This window comes from Narcine bancroftii, chromosome 10, assembly GCF_036971445.1.
Source record: "Narcine bancroftii isolate sNarBan1 chromosome 10, sNarBan1.hap1, whole genome shotgun sequence".
NCBI classification, from domain to species: domain Eukaryota; kingdom Metazoa; phylum Chordata; class Chondrichthyes; order Torpediniformes; family Narcinidae; genus Narcine; species Narcine bancroftii.
The window spans coordinates 16,659,513-16,675,109 of record NC_091478.1 but is presented as its reverse complement, the minus strand read 5'-3'; the positions used below and the strand labels follow the sequence as shown (position 1 = coordinate 16,675,109).

Here is a 15,597-nt window from a genome sequence, read left to right as displayed (position 1 = left end):
TGTGTAAAAAAAAACAAAAAAAAACTACCCCTGACTAAACTTTTCTCCCCTTGACTTGTACAGGTGTCTTCTGGTGTTTGCCTATCTCTCTCTGGGTTAAAGGTGCTGGCTGTCCACCCTATCTATTCCTCTCATATTCGAATGCCTCTCATAATCTTATTCTCCCTTTAAATCAATAAACTTTTTCTTTCCACTCACAAACCACTTTAAGTATTCCCTATGCTATAGATGCTCTGTGATTAGTAAGGGATTGCTTAAGGTGGTATGTGAATAGAAAGAAAAAGGTTGAGAACCTACAGCACCATACAGACTGTTCAACCCACCATGTTGTGCCAAACTAATAACCTACCCTAACTGCTGTGTAAGATGTAAAATAAAGTAAAATCAAGGTATTTATCAAGTCATAGCATAGGAGTAGATAGAAGGATTAACCAATAATTCCAAAATAGCTGCTAGTCTTCCAGCACCAAAGTCCCAAGAATACAGAATTAATGGCATTTTGCTGTACATTCTACTTTTTACACAGCAGATGTAAAAACATTTTTTCATAAAGGTCATGACCCTAAAAATCTATGGGTTTTCTTGTATATTCTTTCCTTCCTCCTCCTCCATCTTCAATTTCACAACAACCTCTTCCAATTAGTATGGATAGAAAATGCACAGAGTCAGCGGTTGGCCTTGGCTTTTTAACTAGGATGTTTTAAAGGTCACCAAATCAGGAGACAAATGTAAAAGAAAAGGAGAAACACATGGTTCTAAAAATTGGTTGGTAGAATAATATCTGGTCTGGCTAGGCATAACTCCCATCACCCAACATTTTTGGGATGACACCAGGGCTCAGACTAGCATTATGGAAATTTTATGACTTTAATTCAATTTGAATTTTTATTCACCTGATGACATGGGAGTCTGTCAGTGGCAGGCTACCTGCACATCCTGAGAGGTACATCAAAGGCAAACAAGATTCCAATAATGTCAACTCATTGATTTTTGGATCCAGCCTTTAGAAATGTTTATTTCATTATACAATACCTGTAGTTGTAAAAATAATTGCTATTCACATTCAATTAATTCTAAATAATATACAAAAATTCTTTGGAACAGAAGAATATTGCTCAGTTTGCAATAGCCTTGGACCAAATTAAAATTACCGTGACTATGTTAAATTTTAATTTGGATAGAGGAACACTTCTGTTGTCCTGCATGCTTTGTTATTTGTGCTTGTGAAGGCATTCAGAAAATGTTTCATTCATTACTAACACAATTGTTAGTAAAGCAAATTCTTGCAAATAATCAATGTTGGAAGGTAATCTGACAAAAGCCGCAACTAATACAGTTATGATTTACATGAAAGAATAAGTCACAGATTAAATAATTCTGCACAAATCAGATTAATTGAAAATTTGGAAATCTAGAATCGCTGAATCAATAGAAGAAAATGTTTGCTACTCTACTAAAAGATCATTCATTTATAAAGTAATGTTATATTTTGCATGCACTCCTTTGTTTGGAAACATTTGCTTTTGTAGAAGTAGCACAAAAATCTACAAGGAGCTTGTGCATCACTGTTTTGCCTGCTGGAGATATGCCCTCTTCATGTTATTCTGAAGCAAGAAACTGTGGGACTCCAAAAATAGGATTTACTCATCTGTACAAGTATTGGTTGCATTTATTGTTGGCCAGAATTAGCAGCCCACCTTTATGTTGTGATATCCAGAACCATAGGGATGAGAAAGTTGCATCAAAATTTCCTGTGGGAAAGAAAGATAAAGATTAAAACCAGGGATAGCTTGCCTCATACATCTCATGGTGAGAAAGATGCATTACTTAACTTTACATAAATAATCAATTTCTGCATTAAGCTACGTGCCTCCTCAAAGGACTCTGTGCACAATTAATAGTTACAGATTTTTGGAGTAAAGTAGCCAGTGTCATGCTTTAGGATGATTGACCACTGTTTAATTGTCACTCGCTTCAGTACTTGCAATGGACAGGGGAGCAAAGCTTTTAGACACCCACAACCCAGTGCCTCCCTCACCATTGCTAAAATCATTAATGATCACTTGTAATTTAAAAACTAAGCATGAAATCAGACGCTCTCACATGCCCTCAGATGGATACAGATATTAAAATGGAGATTGCCTAATTTAGCCCATGATACGATACATTTTCAAAGATTATTGCAGAAACAAACATGTTACTCAATAACTGCCTTGCACCCTGTGCAGTGGAAATACTTTGATGATCAAAGAACTGTTTTACGTGGAAGGGAATTACTTTAAAAAATGTTCCATCTTTGTGTTAAATTATACTTAGAAAGTAATCACTGTTATTTAAAGAATAAAAGAACATATCTCTTTTGTGCCTAATTCATTCCAATCAGAAAGATTATAGGGCAATTTGATCTGTACTTAGAATGAAATAGGACTTGAACAAAATAAACATAAAAGTACTGATTTCATTGGTTGAGAAGCCATGAATAGGTCATTCGTGTTTTCTTTGATCTTACCCACTTATCTTTCTTCATTCTCTTTCTTTGCTGTCCTTGCACTGTTACATGTTCTAAATACTACCGTGCTATTTTTTTCCTAATTTATTTTGATATTTTGAAATCTGGTTGGCCTTTCTTTTGTCCTGCTGTTTATATTTTGAACAATCTATTTTTTGAAAAATAGCCTTTGTTCATTTACAGTTTGCTTGGCCAATCTTTGTTTCTATTCTGTCTATGTGAAATTACTTTTTGAGTCATTGAAGTTGCCTCTCCAGTTTGGGCATTTTCAGGTTTGATTTTCCCGTTTATCCTTCTGCGAGATGTGAAACCAAATTATATGATTTTCTTCACTTATAACACATTATTCATTTTATTTTACTCACCTGAATTAATCCCAATACCTTTCACTTTCTTGTCATAAATTCAAGAACAGTTTAAGAAGTTTAGGACTCAGAGCTGAATTTATTTTGGAGCAGTGTCTGGAAAACGCTATTAAAATTATTAATCAGAGCAAATGTGCTTTTAAGAGTAGGTTAGGGAGAATCTGGAAGTGCAGATTCTAGGCAGAATAAAGGGAAATAGGAATTAAATTGTCAATATTTATGCTGGGGACAAATAAATGAAATTCTATTTGGCCTTAATAAGTTATTTCTCAGTTACGTTGCATTTTCAATGCAATTGTCTGAGTAAAAGACAAGCTATTCAGTGCTTTAGTTTGTCCTTGGCTGACAGGACAAAGTAAGAGAATTTGAAACAAAACAGGAAACTAATGGATATTGACTAATTTGGATGACTTTGAATAAAAAAAAGGGATGAAAAAATACAAATACAATACTGCAATTGCTTTGAGCACATGCCAAATATGTCCACTCAAAGAGTAGATCAACTTGGTTCTTTACTGAAGCAATTCAGCGAAGCAGTCCCTATTCTCAAAGTTTGACCTTCATACAAAGCTACTGTTATTCCGAAACTAAAGTCTATCACCTGTATCCATGGATACAGTGCAAGGTGCCATCAATAAAGTAGAGTTATTATACTGACTTATCACTGCAGGCCATACTGAGATTATCAAGAGAGGGGAATCTCTGAGATGCACTTAATTTTGACTTGGCAGTTAAACTTTGATCCCATGTTCACAATTTGCTCTCCGTGGATTTATTTTTTAATGAGGAATTAAAAGTCTTGTTTCAAAATATTTCAGGATGAACTAGCATATTCTTAGTGATAAACATGTGAATCATGAATGAAAATTGTACTAAAATGATCCCCATTATTTTATGGCTTCTGAAGTTGTGGGTTGCAAGAATGGCCATTATGAACACATACCAAGGATGCATAAGATATTTTTACATACCTGCCAGTGGCTGAATTTCCATTCTGTTCCCAATGGATGAACCTTTTCATTAAAGTAACTACTCCTTTCATTGGACATTTTAAGTGCATGTGAACTTGACTTCGGCTTGATTAATAATAATTGATTAATAATGACTTTGGTTTGTTGTGGCGATTTGAGCGTTTCATTTTTATTCAATTCATCTAAAGGTGAGATTAATCTGTTGCTAATTTCCTTCAAATTTAATGCAAAATCTTATTTTCTTGTAATTCTGAGGCCCAATGTGGAGGGCGTTCATAGATTTAATCTTCAGAGTCAGGAAGAAAAATATCAAAGAATGGAAAAAATGCAGGTAGTAGTTATGTCCATCACACAAGGGAAAGAAGAAATCAGCGAACACCAGCTCTTGATATTTTTTAATTCATGGATGACACTAGTATCCAATCCTCTTCACTAATTATACGAGCAATTATTGGGGTGCTGCCTTTTTGAACCACATCATCCTGTAGGGTGAGAATATTTCCACAGGATTGTTTGAGAGGGTGTTCCAAGATTTAGAACTAGGGATGATAAAACATCATTTCAAGTCCAATTGATGTGTAATGTTGTAGGTGATGTGTAATGAAGGGTGGTGGTTGTGACGGTACAGATTCTCTCACCAATGTGTCTATGTACAGATGGTTGTGTAGTATGACTGTGATTGGCTGAGAGTGTAGCCACACCTCCTGGCAGGTCTTAAAGGATTGCTCCTAGCCAGACCAGGTCATTCTGGACTGGTCGACCTACTTGCGATACACTCCAGTCTTTTAGTTAATAAAAGCCTTGGTTTGGATCAACAAGTCTTTGGTTCTTTCGACGTGCTCTACAGAGGTAATCTAACGTCTTTCTAAGTGATAGAGATGATGAGTTGTGGGAGAATCTGTTGAAGAAGCCTTAGTAAATGACCCTTGCTCAGTGGTGGAAGGGGGTTGGGGGTGGGCGCAGATGTATGTAAATATTGGATTGAGCCAGGTCCATTGATGTCCTCTACTCCCATTCTCTTAAAAACTTTTCAACTCTAACCAGACTCAGAAATAAAGTTAGGAGGAGAAAATGCTGTAGATTGCCAATGCAGGTAAAATGTAAACCCTGTATAAATTAGTATTTTCAGGGGAAAATTGGGCACATTGAAAGAGGAAGTTTGGTTATATAACAGCTCATTCTGTCTGCAGCAATGTTTTTAGATTAATGTCGTTAACATAATCATCTTGATATCAATAACATTCACAATAAATATTACAGGTCCATTTCATCATCATAAAATTCATTTTTTTCTGCATGTGACATTTTATTGTTGCTACTTGTCTATTTTTTCCAGCCAGGAATGTTTTATTTATTACAGTGAGATTTATCGGAACTAAATATTTTGAATGGCAATTCCAATAATATTCAAAACATATATAATTCCCTTGAACTACAAATTTAGCCCCAGTAAGATCACATCTTTATGTAACCCAGATTATAGAAACAAACTAGAGTCATTCATATCTTTCAGTGCTTTGAATAGAAACCACACTCAAATTCTCTAATAGAATTAATATAAATAAATTAGGCCTTTCAAGAGTAGTTCTGTTTTTAAGGAACCTACATCAGCAGTGCGTTGGTTAGCATATTTGCATGAAAATACTTTGTGCCCTTTGGTAAGATAAATGTTAAATCAGTTTAAAAAAAAATGTTGCACGATAATATTAAAGTGACAGAAAACTAGACACACGAATGACAAACTGAATCATTTAGGATAATAAAAAGGAATATTTGAATCATTGAGAATATTACAGAATTTATTTCCAAACTTTGTTAGCTTTGGGAAAATACATTTTTCAGGGGCATTTTTTTTCTAAAATGTCAATTTTAAATAAGAAGCATTGAAGACACTCCATGTATAAGGTAAAACCTATAATATTTCCTGACATTCTTAGCCCATTTAATCTCTTAAACTAAACAGCTTTCTCCAATAAAATATTGGCAAAGTGATTTCATGAATACCTAACTTGTATGTTAATTTTTAGAAGCTATTATTTTAAACATGAATACTCATATCCTTAACCATTCAAAAGTGTATCAGTTGAAAAGGATTTATGCAGGCCTGGCTTCCTCACATCACTAAATGCTAAATTCTAATCATATCCTGCTTACTTAATAAAATTGTTAGTGGTTGACAACAGTTCTGTTTCTTTCTGTATTACGCTCAGTTGTTTTCTTTCTATTAACGACCAGCTAAAGAATATACTCGCCGTAATCGACAGAGTCGCACCTTTTTGGTGGAAAATGTCATAGGAGAAATCTGGTCAGAATTGGAGCAAGGTAGTGTCCTCTTTCCTGCCATTCTTGGCTCTTGCTGATTTTCATATTGCTGGCAATAGTGTTGCTTCTGTTTAACACTGCATGTTTTGTTTTTGTGGTACATTGTGTTACAAATCACAGCAGGAAGAGAGCTGTCACTTCACTGCAATGTGTAACTGGCTTCACATAGTTGTGCTGCTTTACACCTTGCCTTCTCTGCATCTCCATCATTTACCTTTAACATGTTTAATTCTGTAAATGAAAGTTCACATTTCCACAATAATTTTGTAGGAATGACTTTAAAATTGTCTCCCCACAATATATTCTTTGTCTTGAAATTCAATTATTAATACATTGTAATACCGTAATATTTTACAAACCTCATATTATTTTCTACAACAGCTCCAATCAAGTATATGCAACTTCTTTAGTTAACTACAAATGTTTATTTAAATATTAGTATGCTGAATTAAAGCTTTTGCTGGAAGTACGTAAGGGAATAAAGTAAAAAAAAAAGCACAATTTTGAGATGTACAATGAATAGTTATGCAATGGGATTTGAATATTTTCTCCGTGTGTTTATAATTTTACATTAGCAAATGTGGTTACAGCAGATTCATTGACGGTTTAATTTAGCAAGATTTTATTAATCTAAGTAATTCTTGTAGGAATTTGACAAGGGGTCACTAGCCAATAGACTAAATGCAACTTGGACGTATTTGAAGCCTTATCAGTCTTGGGTAATAGTGCAGAACTCGGTGATTCTTTAGTGTAAGCAAATGGCTATTTAATTTATAAATCATTTAAAATGCAAAATGTCAAGCTTAAATTCTCTTTCTGATCAATAGCATTCAAAGAAATCTTGTCGAAAAGTTGTGCTCAATCCTGTTTGAAATAAGGAGATGCGTAACTACAACGCAGATTTAAAAGGCGACGTGTGAACAATTTAGTGATGTTATTACACTGTGCACGCATTGATGAATTGGAATTGTGGTGAAGTCCTTTATGAGGGTTTTTGTTTTGTTAGGTGATCGCTATCTTGTGGTCGACTGTGGAGGTGGTACTGTTGATCTCACTGTCCATGAGGTTCAATTACCTGAAGGACACCTGAAAGAACTCTATAAAGCTTCAGGTAAAGGTCTACCTTCAGTATCTTTTGTCATCATATAAAGTACTTCATGCCAACAGACAAACACTACAATTGCTCGTGTAAGGAGCACAGAGGGAAATTTTGCTGAAAATTTGTACTTCTGATTCTTGACATGTCTTGGTTATTATTCTTAGAGTAACATTATTTCACATTTTGCAGCTCTTTCATATCAAGCTGATGGCAAGTAGTGGATTCCCCAAAATTGTTGTCGGATAATTAGAAGTACATCTGCACAAAGTGAATATTTTTCTAAGGTTTATATAATCCATTGCCAGAAGAGCCCTCTTGGGAATTTACTTCTACACTACTACCTCAGACAGTGCACAAGTAATGGTGATTTTTGCATCAAAAAGAAACAATTTCCTTTGACTAGAATGGATGACATTTTATCCAGATATCATTCCTCGTTTACCAGTCAATCATTCGGAACAAGCTATATGAAGAAAGAGAAAAGAAGGTGCACTGAGTGAACAATAAAAACCTGAGGGACTCAGTGGGTCCCAGGCTGAAAGGTTGATTGACCATTTGTCTCCTGACCTGCTAGGACCCTCCAGCTTCTCTTTCTTTACTTAAGGTTCTTATATCTACAGTATTTTATTCCTCTGGCGATGCAGCGAGCTTAGTGCATCAACCGCTAAGGCTCTCTGGGGATGGACCACAGCATAAACACTTGTCTCATTGGACACTGAAGGACTGGGCCACACAACAGCCTTTCAAATGTTTCACATTGTATTCTTTAAGGAAGAAAATAGGATGTCACATTGTAAGGGAATGCATTGAATTGACGGCTCAATAAATGTAAAGAAAGGCACATCCCAATTGTATATATTATGAATGAAATGTACTTTGAAAGAAAAGAGTAAATTCAGTTGTATGGACCACATCAAAAAGTGACCTGCCAAAATCTCTCAAGGCTCACTTCTGAAGAGTGGCATGTTCAGTAAGGCATGGGACAGTTAATAAGCTTGGGACAAGTCCTCCATGAAGAGGGGAGCAAATTTAATGGGGTAAAATGGGAAGGAACCCCTTTTTATTCCTTAGGTTTAGGTCCTTGGAAAAAAAATGAAGTTGGAGCTCATTCCCACCAACATTCATATTACCGCCTGGGAACAATTTTGGGATTCCCCTGGGCAGCCTTGGAGTGCGGTGGAATCAAGTGTAAAGTGCACTAATCAATTGCCTTAAAAGTTGACTCCTGCAGATTTAGAAAAGGGGCATTTTATGGAATAGTCTTTATTCTCCACTTGTTGTCCACTGTAAGAAAGCAACCTTCCCCCACCAACACCATGAAAAGGAGTTGCTGAATGATCTCTCTTCAGCTGACTGTGAAGTGTTCATTCAGTTCATCAATAAAATCATGGAAGACTCAGCTGTGAAAATTAGCTAGGCCATATGTTGTCAGCAATCGGCAATGATAGACACATTCTGTCCACAAATGGCCTCATATTCTCCCAAGCCCAATGCCACTTGCTGAGATCCTTTGTTCTCCTTGAACCATTTTCAGATACACAGGTCTATTTTGTTTGATAGGTTTAGCCAGACAAATAAATGACGACCTATAGAACTTACTGAAGAAATAGTTGTTTCTCAACTGGCTGTATGAGGAATAAAACTACATTTAGAAGCACCTTGGTTGCATCAATTGGTACATACAGTTGTAGACAACACTTTCCATATTTTTCTTATTTCCCAATTTCAAAATATGTCATCTTCTATGAAATGTCAGCTTCGATTTTCCGAATTACAATCTTATCACTCCAATAAATCTTTGTTGCAGCTTTATTTATTTAGTTATTTAGTTATATCAACATTTAGTTATTTAGTTATATCAACAATTAGTTGATATAAAATTATAATATTTGCATAACTTCGCATTGAGATTTTCATAACGATGAATTAACAAAACATTTGATTATATTTAAAGACATAACGAGATAAGGAATGATTAAAATTAATATGATAAGGCAACAAATTCAAAGAAGAGTATTTCGATGCTTACGCCTCCTCCATGGTTCTTCAAAGACTGAATGCAAGCTCCCTGTTCACCTGGATATTACAACATATGATGTCATAGTAACTATGGAAACTCAACATACAACAATCTTTCTTAAAGGGTTAGTCACAAAATTAACAAAAAGCAAAACACAAGGTTTTAACCTTTACATTAGTATCACAGCTTGAAGGAGTAAATTGCTTTATATATCCATGGGATTCACATATCCACCAGGATATGTATTATGCAGGGAAATATTCAAAGTGTAATTGTTTAGTTTCAAAAGCCTTGAAATGGTTGTTAAAAAGAATTTTTGGAAAAAATGCTGAAATAATGCTCATGGCCAAGAAATTCAAATGACCACTGAAATTTTTATCAGTACCAAGACATAAGAAATAGAATATTTCCAGAGTCAACACAAATGGAATGATTTTTTTCTTAAATTCTGCCAATCCAGAAAATGTAACTGGTCACTTTCAGCCAGGAATTTGGCCTGTACCAATGATGTGATTTCCACATCAAGTGCACGTGAGTTGATGCAATTCTTCATCCCAAATTTCAACATAAGATTTGTGCCAGGGTCACATTTTACTGAAATCACCTGTCACCGCCCACTCTTGTAAACCTCTTATTTCAGTTGTGTTGCTTCCAGAACAGGTCGCAGCCTGTCACTGTGAACCCCATTCAAGCAGCTCCTTTCACAGCCTTGCTTGTATTTGGCCTCTTCACTATGACAAGACTAACAAGGCCAGATACAAATCTGTATCTGGTGCCAGCAATCTGTCTGGTTGCAGTTTGTTGTTCGAGGAAGGATCATGTGGTTTTGCAAGCAGAGTGAGAAAAGACCAAACAGGATTTCTCTTTTTGAGAGAGAGAGAGAGAGAATTGCATTATGCAGAGGCTTTTGGAGGTTGTAACATGGCAAGCTGGAAGGCTTGTTAAAACCCCATTTTGAAAATGGGTTGTGAGTTCTGAGTTCAGCCTGTTGAAAAGCCCTTGTAGTCCTTACAAGAGGAAATGGCTGGCTAGAGTATTCCTCTTGAAATAAGGGAAACAAGGATCTCTGTGGTGATCTTGAAGAAGAGGATATCATTTGGAAAACCCATGATGGGGTAAGTTTCTTCGGCAAGACACTGAAGTGACTGATCATGGGAGATCAGTTTGTGTGTGTCCAACAAGCAACCAATCTCTCCCTGAAACCAACTAAAACCTTCCTGAGCAGTAACCATTTACCTTCAAGCTGTTGAAACTTCATAAATGTTAAATTCGGTGCACAGTATAAGAATTGCCTGATACCAGTGACCTTGGAGGGGCGAGAAATGAGATTGGACTGTGAATCAAAGAACTTTCCTGAACATATACATATTACATACAGGTCCACTTAGAATTAGAAAGGGGTTAAGTAGGTAAAGTTAAGTTAATAGTAATGTTAAAATTTGATCCTGTTTTTATGTTTAAAGAAAATTAAAAGCAACTTTTGTTTAAGTAACCATTTGTCTTGGTGAATTTCTATTGCTGCTGGGTTTTGGGGTCCTCTGGGCTCGTAACGTTACATAAATGACACTGTTTGACCTGCTGAGTTTCTCAAACATTTTGAGTTTTTACTTCAACCATGGTGTCCACAGAATTCTGCTTTACTTTTGATAAGGTCGTCCTCATCACTTCTCTAAGGATTATCACAGCCCCTGCCCGTCCTTATCCATTACATTGACAGCCACATATACTGGTTTTTGCTTTGTGTTCTGTACTATTGCACCTGGAGTTCCCCACCTTTCACCCAAAGATTAATTTTGCCAGACGGCATTTCTCCTTCACTCAATGTCCCTTAGTATTCTCACCTGAAAGCAAGCAGAATATCATATGATTAATGACAGCATCAACCACTTGTTCAGCCTGCTCTGACCATCAGTTTGCTGTCATGCTTGTCCCACATCCAGAACAAAGTCAGAAGATATTTCATCCAGCCAGATATTGGGAGGAGTGAATCCATTGTCTTTGATTCTGCCCTAACTTTTAAACCCAGATCATCAACTCCATTCTTTTGACTCCTACTCCCTACTTGTTCATGAGAGGTGTACTTCTCTGTTCCATATCCGCCTCAGTGCCACTCCCATCCGCCTCAGTGCCACTCCCAATCTCGGACACAGCCTGGGCTCATCCTGCTGCTGATGCCCTCACTCATGCCTTTGTCTCCTCGAGATTTGACTATTTCAATGCATTCCTGGTCAATGTGTCCATTTCCCTCTTTCCATAACTGCAGGAAGTGCTCACACTAAACAGTCGAGACTCTCATATTTATGAAACTATATTTATTTATTTGTATATATGAGAACTTGACCTACATATATATTGTCTGCATGTGTATTGTCTGGATGGTGTGTCTGTGTGTTTTTCACTGAGAACACTGTTTCATTGGGTTGTACTTATGCAATCGGATGTCAATAAACTTGACTTGATAAAGTTGAGCTCAACCAGTACCTATTCATTGTGGCTCACTTGAAAATCTCTTTAAGTACTGTCCAATAAAGTGGATGGCCTATATTGAGCCCCATTTTGACATTCATCTGTTTTGCTCTTCAATTCCATGTTTTCAAAACTCACCATGGCCTCTCCCCACCTTATTCTTAGCCCTACAACCCTCTGAGATCTCTGCATTCCTACCATTATTATATCCTGTATTTTCCTTATTTAATCACCTCATCATTGAGACCCTTGTCTTCACCTGATGCACCTGTCCTCAGATCTCCTAATGTGACTGTACAGAAGCAGCAACATTTTTACATAGTCCACCATCCTGTTGTTTTGGCAACTGGTTCTCTGGGATCGGTTTCCTGAGCTCCCTTGAAAGTCACCAGAGACCTATTATCCTCACTGCTTTTGAATTGTTAGGGTATGATTCCCCACACTCCTTTCTTAGTCACTCCTTTTAAACTCACTGAGGCCTCGTTTTCAATTTCCCCTCAAGGTGATCTGATTCTGTTTCCCATGGACCATATTGGAACACTAGATTTACTGGAAATGTTCTTGTACGACTGTGTAACATCTAAAAGTGAATTACAAATGCGTTAATAGGAGTAACATCCCATAGTTGGGAAAATCAGTCCAAAATGCTGCAATAGTGGAGTTTTACTGTAGATGCAAGTGGTTGATTTGTGGACTGACTATTTTCTATTCCAGGCGGTCCTTACGGTTCCATAGGAGTGGACTATGAATTTGAAAAGCTTCTCTGTAAAATCTTTGGAGAGGATTTTATTGAACAGTTCAAAATCAAACGCCCCGCAGCTTGGGTAGACCTGATGATCGCATTTGAGTCACGCAAAAGAGCTGCTGCTCCAGGGAGAACCAATCCTCTCAATATCAACTTGCCTTTCTCGTTTATCGATTACTATAAAAAGTTCCGAGGTCATAGTGTTGAATATGCCCTTAGAAAAAGCAGGTATGTGAGCATTTATAAAAACACTTCATGTTTTAATTTCTGTTGCATCAGTTTGTATTGCCAGATATTTGAAGTATTTTAGAAGGCAGCAGTCCTCAGCTGAGGCCATCTGTTGTTATTAAGGATGCCTTTCTTCCATTTCTATTTGGTGGGTTCTGAGGGTGATAAGATGAACCTGGGATTTGCAGTCCCTTCTGGTCATGACCAGTGGGGTGGATGGGTGGGCAGTTTCTGAAGCAGGTAATACCTTCTGCGACTAACACGGGGATTCTGTGTTTCCAGTGGATAAGCCTCAAAGTTCTCATTGTAATCATGAATGCTCCTTCTTCACTTGGAGCAGTTATGGGACAAATGTTCCCAGAAATCAGTGCAGTGTTGCATTATTTTAAGGAAGCTCTGAGTGTGTTCATGAATCTTTTCCTCTGTAATCTCTTTCGATGATGGAGCTTGGAATAGAATATCTGCTTCAGTAATGTAAGGTGGTATATACACGTTAAATGATGCATGGCTATAATCACAAAGGGGCCTCCGTCTGCCTCACTCGACCGAGGCCGGGGCCGCCGCCTCCCCCTTGCTCCTGCCCGTATCGGGGCCGCCGCCGTCTACCCTTCGCCCGGACCGGGGCCGGGGCCGCTGCTGCTCTCCCTGTGCCCAGACTGGGGCCGCCGCCTCCCCCTTGCTCCTGCCCGTATCGGGGCCGCCGCCGTCTACCCTTCGCCCGGACCGGGGCCGGGGCCGCCGCTGCTCTCCCTGTGCCCGGACTGGGGCCGCCGCCTCCCCCTTGCTCCTGCCCGTATCGGGGCCGCCGCCGGGCTCCCTCAACAGCCCCTAAGGCTAGAGCTGTATGAGGTTCCCACCCTGGATGAGACATATAAGGCAATCGAACAACTGAAAAGTGGCAAAGCAGCAGGTATGGATGGAATCCCCCCAGAAGTCTGGAAGGCTGGCGGCAAAACTCTGCATGCCAAACTGCATGAGTTTTTCAAGCTTTGTTGGGACCAAGGTAAACTGCCTCAGGATCTTCGTGATGCCACCATCATCACCCTGTACAAAAACAAAGGCGAGAAATCAGACTGCTCAAACTACAGGGGAATCACGTTGCTCTCCATTGCAGGCAAAATCTTCGCTAGGATTCTACTAAATAGAATAATACCTAGTGTCGCTGAGAATATTCTCCCAGAATCACAGTGCGGCTTTCGCGCTAACAGAGGAACCACTGACATGGTCTTTGCCCTCAGACAGCTCCAAGAAAAGTGTAGAGAACAAAACAAAGGACTCTACATCACCTTTGTTGACCTCACCAAAGCCTTCGACACCGTGAGCAGGAAAGGGCTTTGGCAAATACTAGAGCGCATCGGATGTCCCCCAAAGTTCCTCAACATGATTATCCAACTGCACGAAAACCAACAAGGTCGGGTCAGATACAGCAATGAGCTCTCTGAACCCTTCTCCATTAACAATGGCGTGAAGCAAGGCTGTGTTCTCGCACCAACCCTCTTTTCAATCTTCTTCAGCATGATGCTGAACCAAGCCATGAAAGACCCCAACAACGAAGACGCTGTTTACATCCGGTACCGCACGGATGGCAGTCTCTTCAATCTGAGGCGCCTGCAAGCTCACACCAAGACACAAGAGAAACTTGTCCGTGAACTACTCTTTGCAGATGATGCCGCTTTAGTTGCCCATTCAGAGCCAGCTCTTCAGCGCTTGACGTCCTGCTTTGCGGAAACTGCCAAAATGTTTGGCCTGGAAGTCAGCCTGAAGAAAACTGAGGTCCTCCATCAGCCAGCTCCCCACCATGACTACCAGCCCCCCCACATCTCCATCGGGCACACAAAACTCAAAACGGTCAACCAGTTTACCTATCTCGGCTGCACCATTTCATCAGATGCAAGGATCGACAATGAGATAGACAACAGACTCGCCAAGGCAAATAGCGCCTTTGGAAGACTACACAAAAGAGTCTGAAAAACCTCACAAAGATAAGCGTATACAGAGCCGTTGTCATACCCACACTCCTGTTCGGCTCCGAATCATGGGTCCTCTACCGGCACCACCTACGGCTCCTAGAACGCTTCCACCAGCGTTGTCTCCGCTCCATCCTCAACATCCATTGGAGCGCTCACACCCCTAACGTCGAGGTACTCGAGATGGCAGAGGTCGACAGCATCGAGTCCACGCTGCTGAAGATCCAGCTGCGCTGGATGGGTCACGTCTCCAGAATGGAGGACCATCGCCTTCCCAAGATCGTATTATATGGCGAGCTCTCCACTGGCCACCGTGACAGAGGTGCACCAAAGAAAAGGTACAAGGACTGCCTAAAGAAATCTCTTGGTGCCTGCCACATTGACCACCGCCAGTGGGCTGATAACGCCTCAAACCGTGCATCTTGGCGCCTCACAGTTTGGCGGGCAGCAGCCTCCTTTGAAGAAGACCGCAGAGCCCACCTCACTGACAAAAGGCAAAGGAGGAAAAACCCAACACCCAACCCCAACCAACCAATTTTCCCTTGCAACCGCTGCAATCGTGTCTGCCTGTCCCGCATCGGACTGGTCAGCCACAAACGAGCCTGCAGCTGACGTGGACTTTTTACCCCCTCCATAAATCTTCGTCCGCGAAGCCAAGCCAAAGAAAGAAATAATCACAAAGCCACAATTTAATAAATATCATAAACCTCTCTCTGACTTTAACTTAAATGCTATTTGAACTTTTATTTATCACACTATTCAGACTGTGTGAATGAATTACTGTAGTTTTTTTCTCTTCCTTTAATGAATTTTCAATTTCAATTTCTTTTTATTTTTACATTAACAAAGGCCCAAGGGCAAAATTCCATGAATTTCTTTTCAGAAGGAGAACCAAATTACTTCCA

General features: G+C 39.1%; 1 protein-coding gene across 6 annotated transcripts in view; it reads left to right on the top strand.

The window, feature by feature from the left end:
• hspa12a (heat shock protein 12A) overlaps positions 1–15,597 on the top strand; it is a 90,282-nt gene that overhangs the window by 68,672 nt on the left and 6,013 nt on the right. For 5 of the 6 annotated variants that reach the window (XM_069900031.1, XM_069900030.1, XM_069900033.1 and 2 more), the window contains 3 exons: positions 6,081–6,167; positions 7,174–7,278; positions 12,467–12,725. In XM_069900031.1, coding sequence (XP_069756132.1) covers positions 6,081–6,167; positions 7,174–7,278; positions 12,467–12,725 — 451 coding nt within the window. The remainder of the gene's footprint in view (positions 1–6,080; positions 6,168–7,173; positions 7,279–12,466; positions 12,726–15,597) is intronic. The other variant, XM_069900032.1, reaches the window with a different exon arrangement.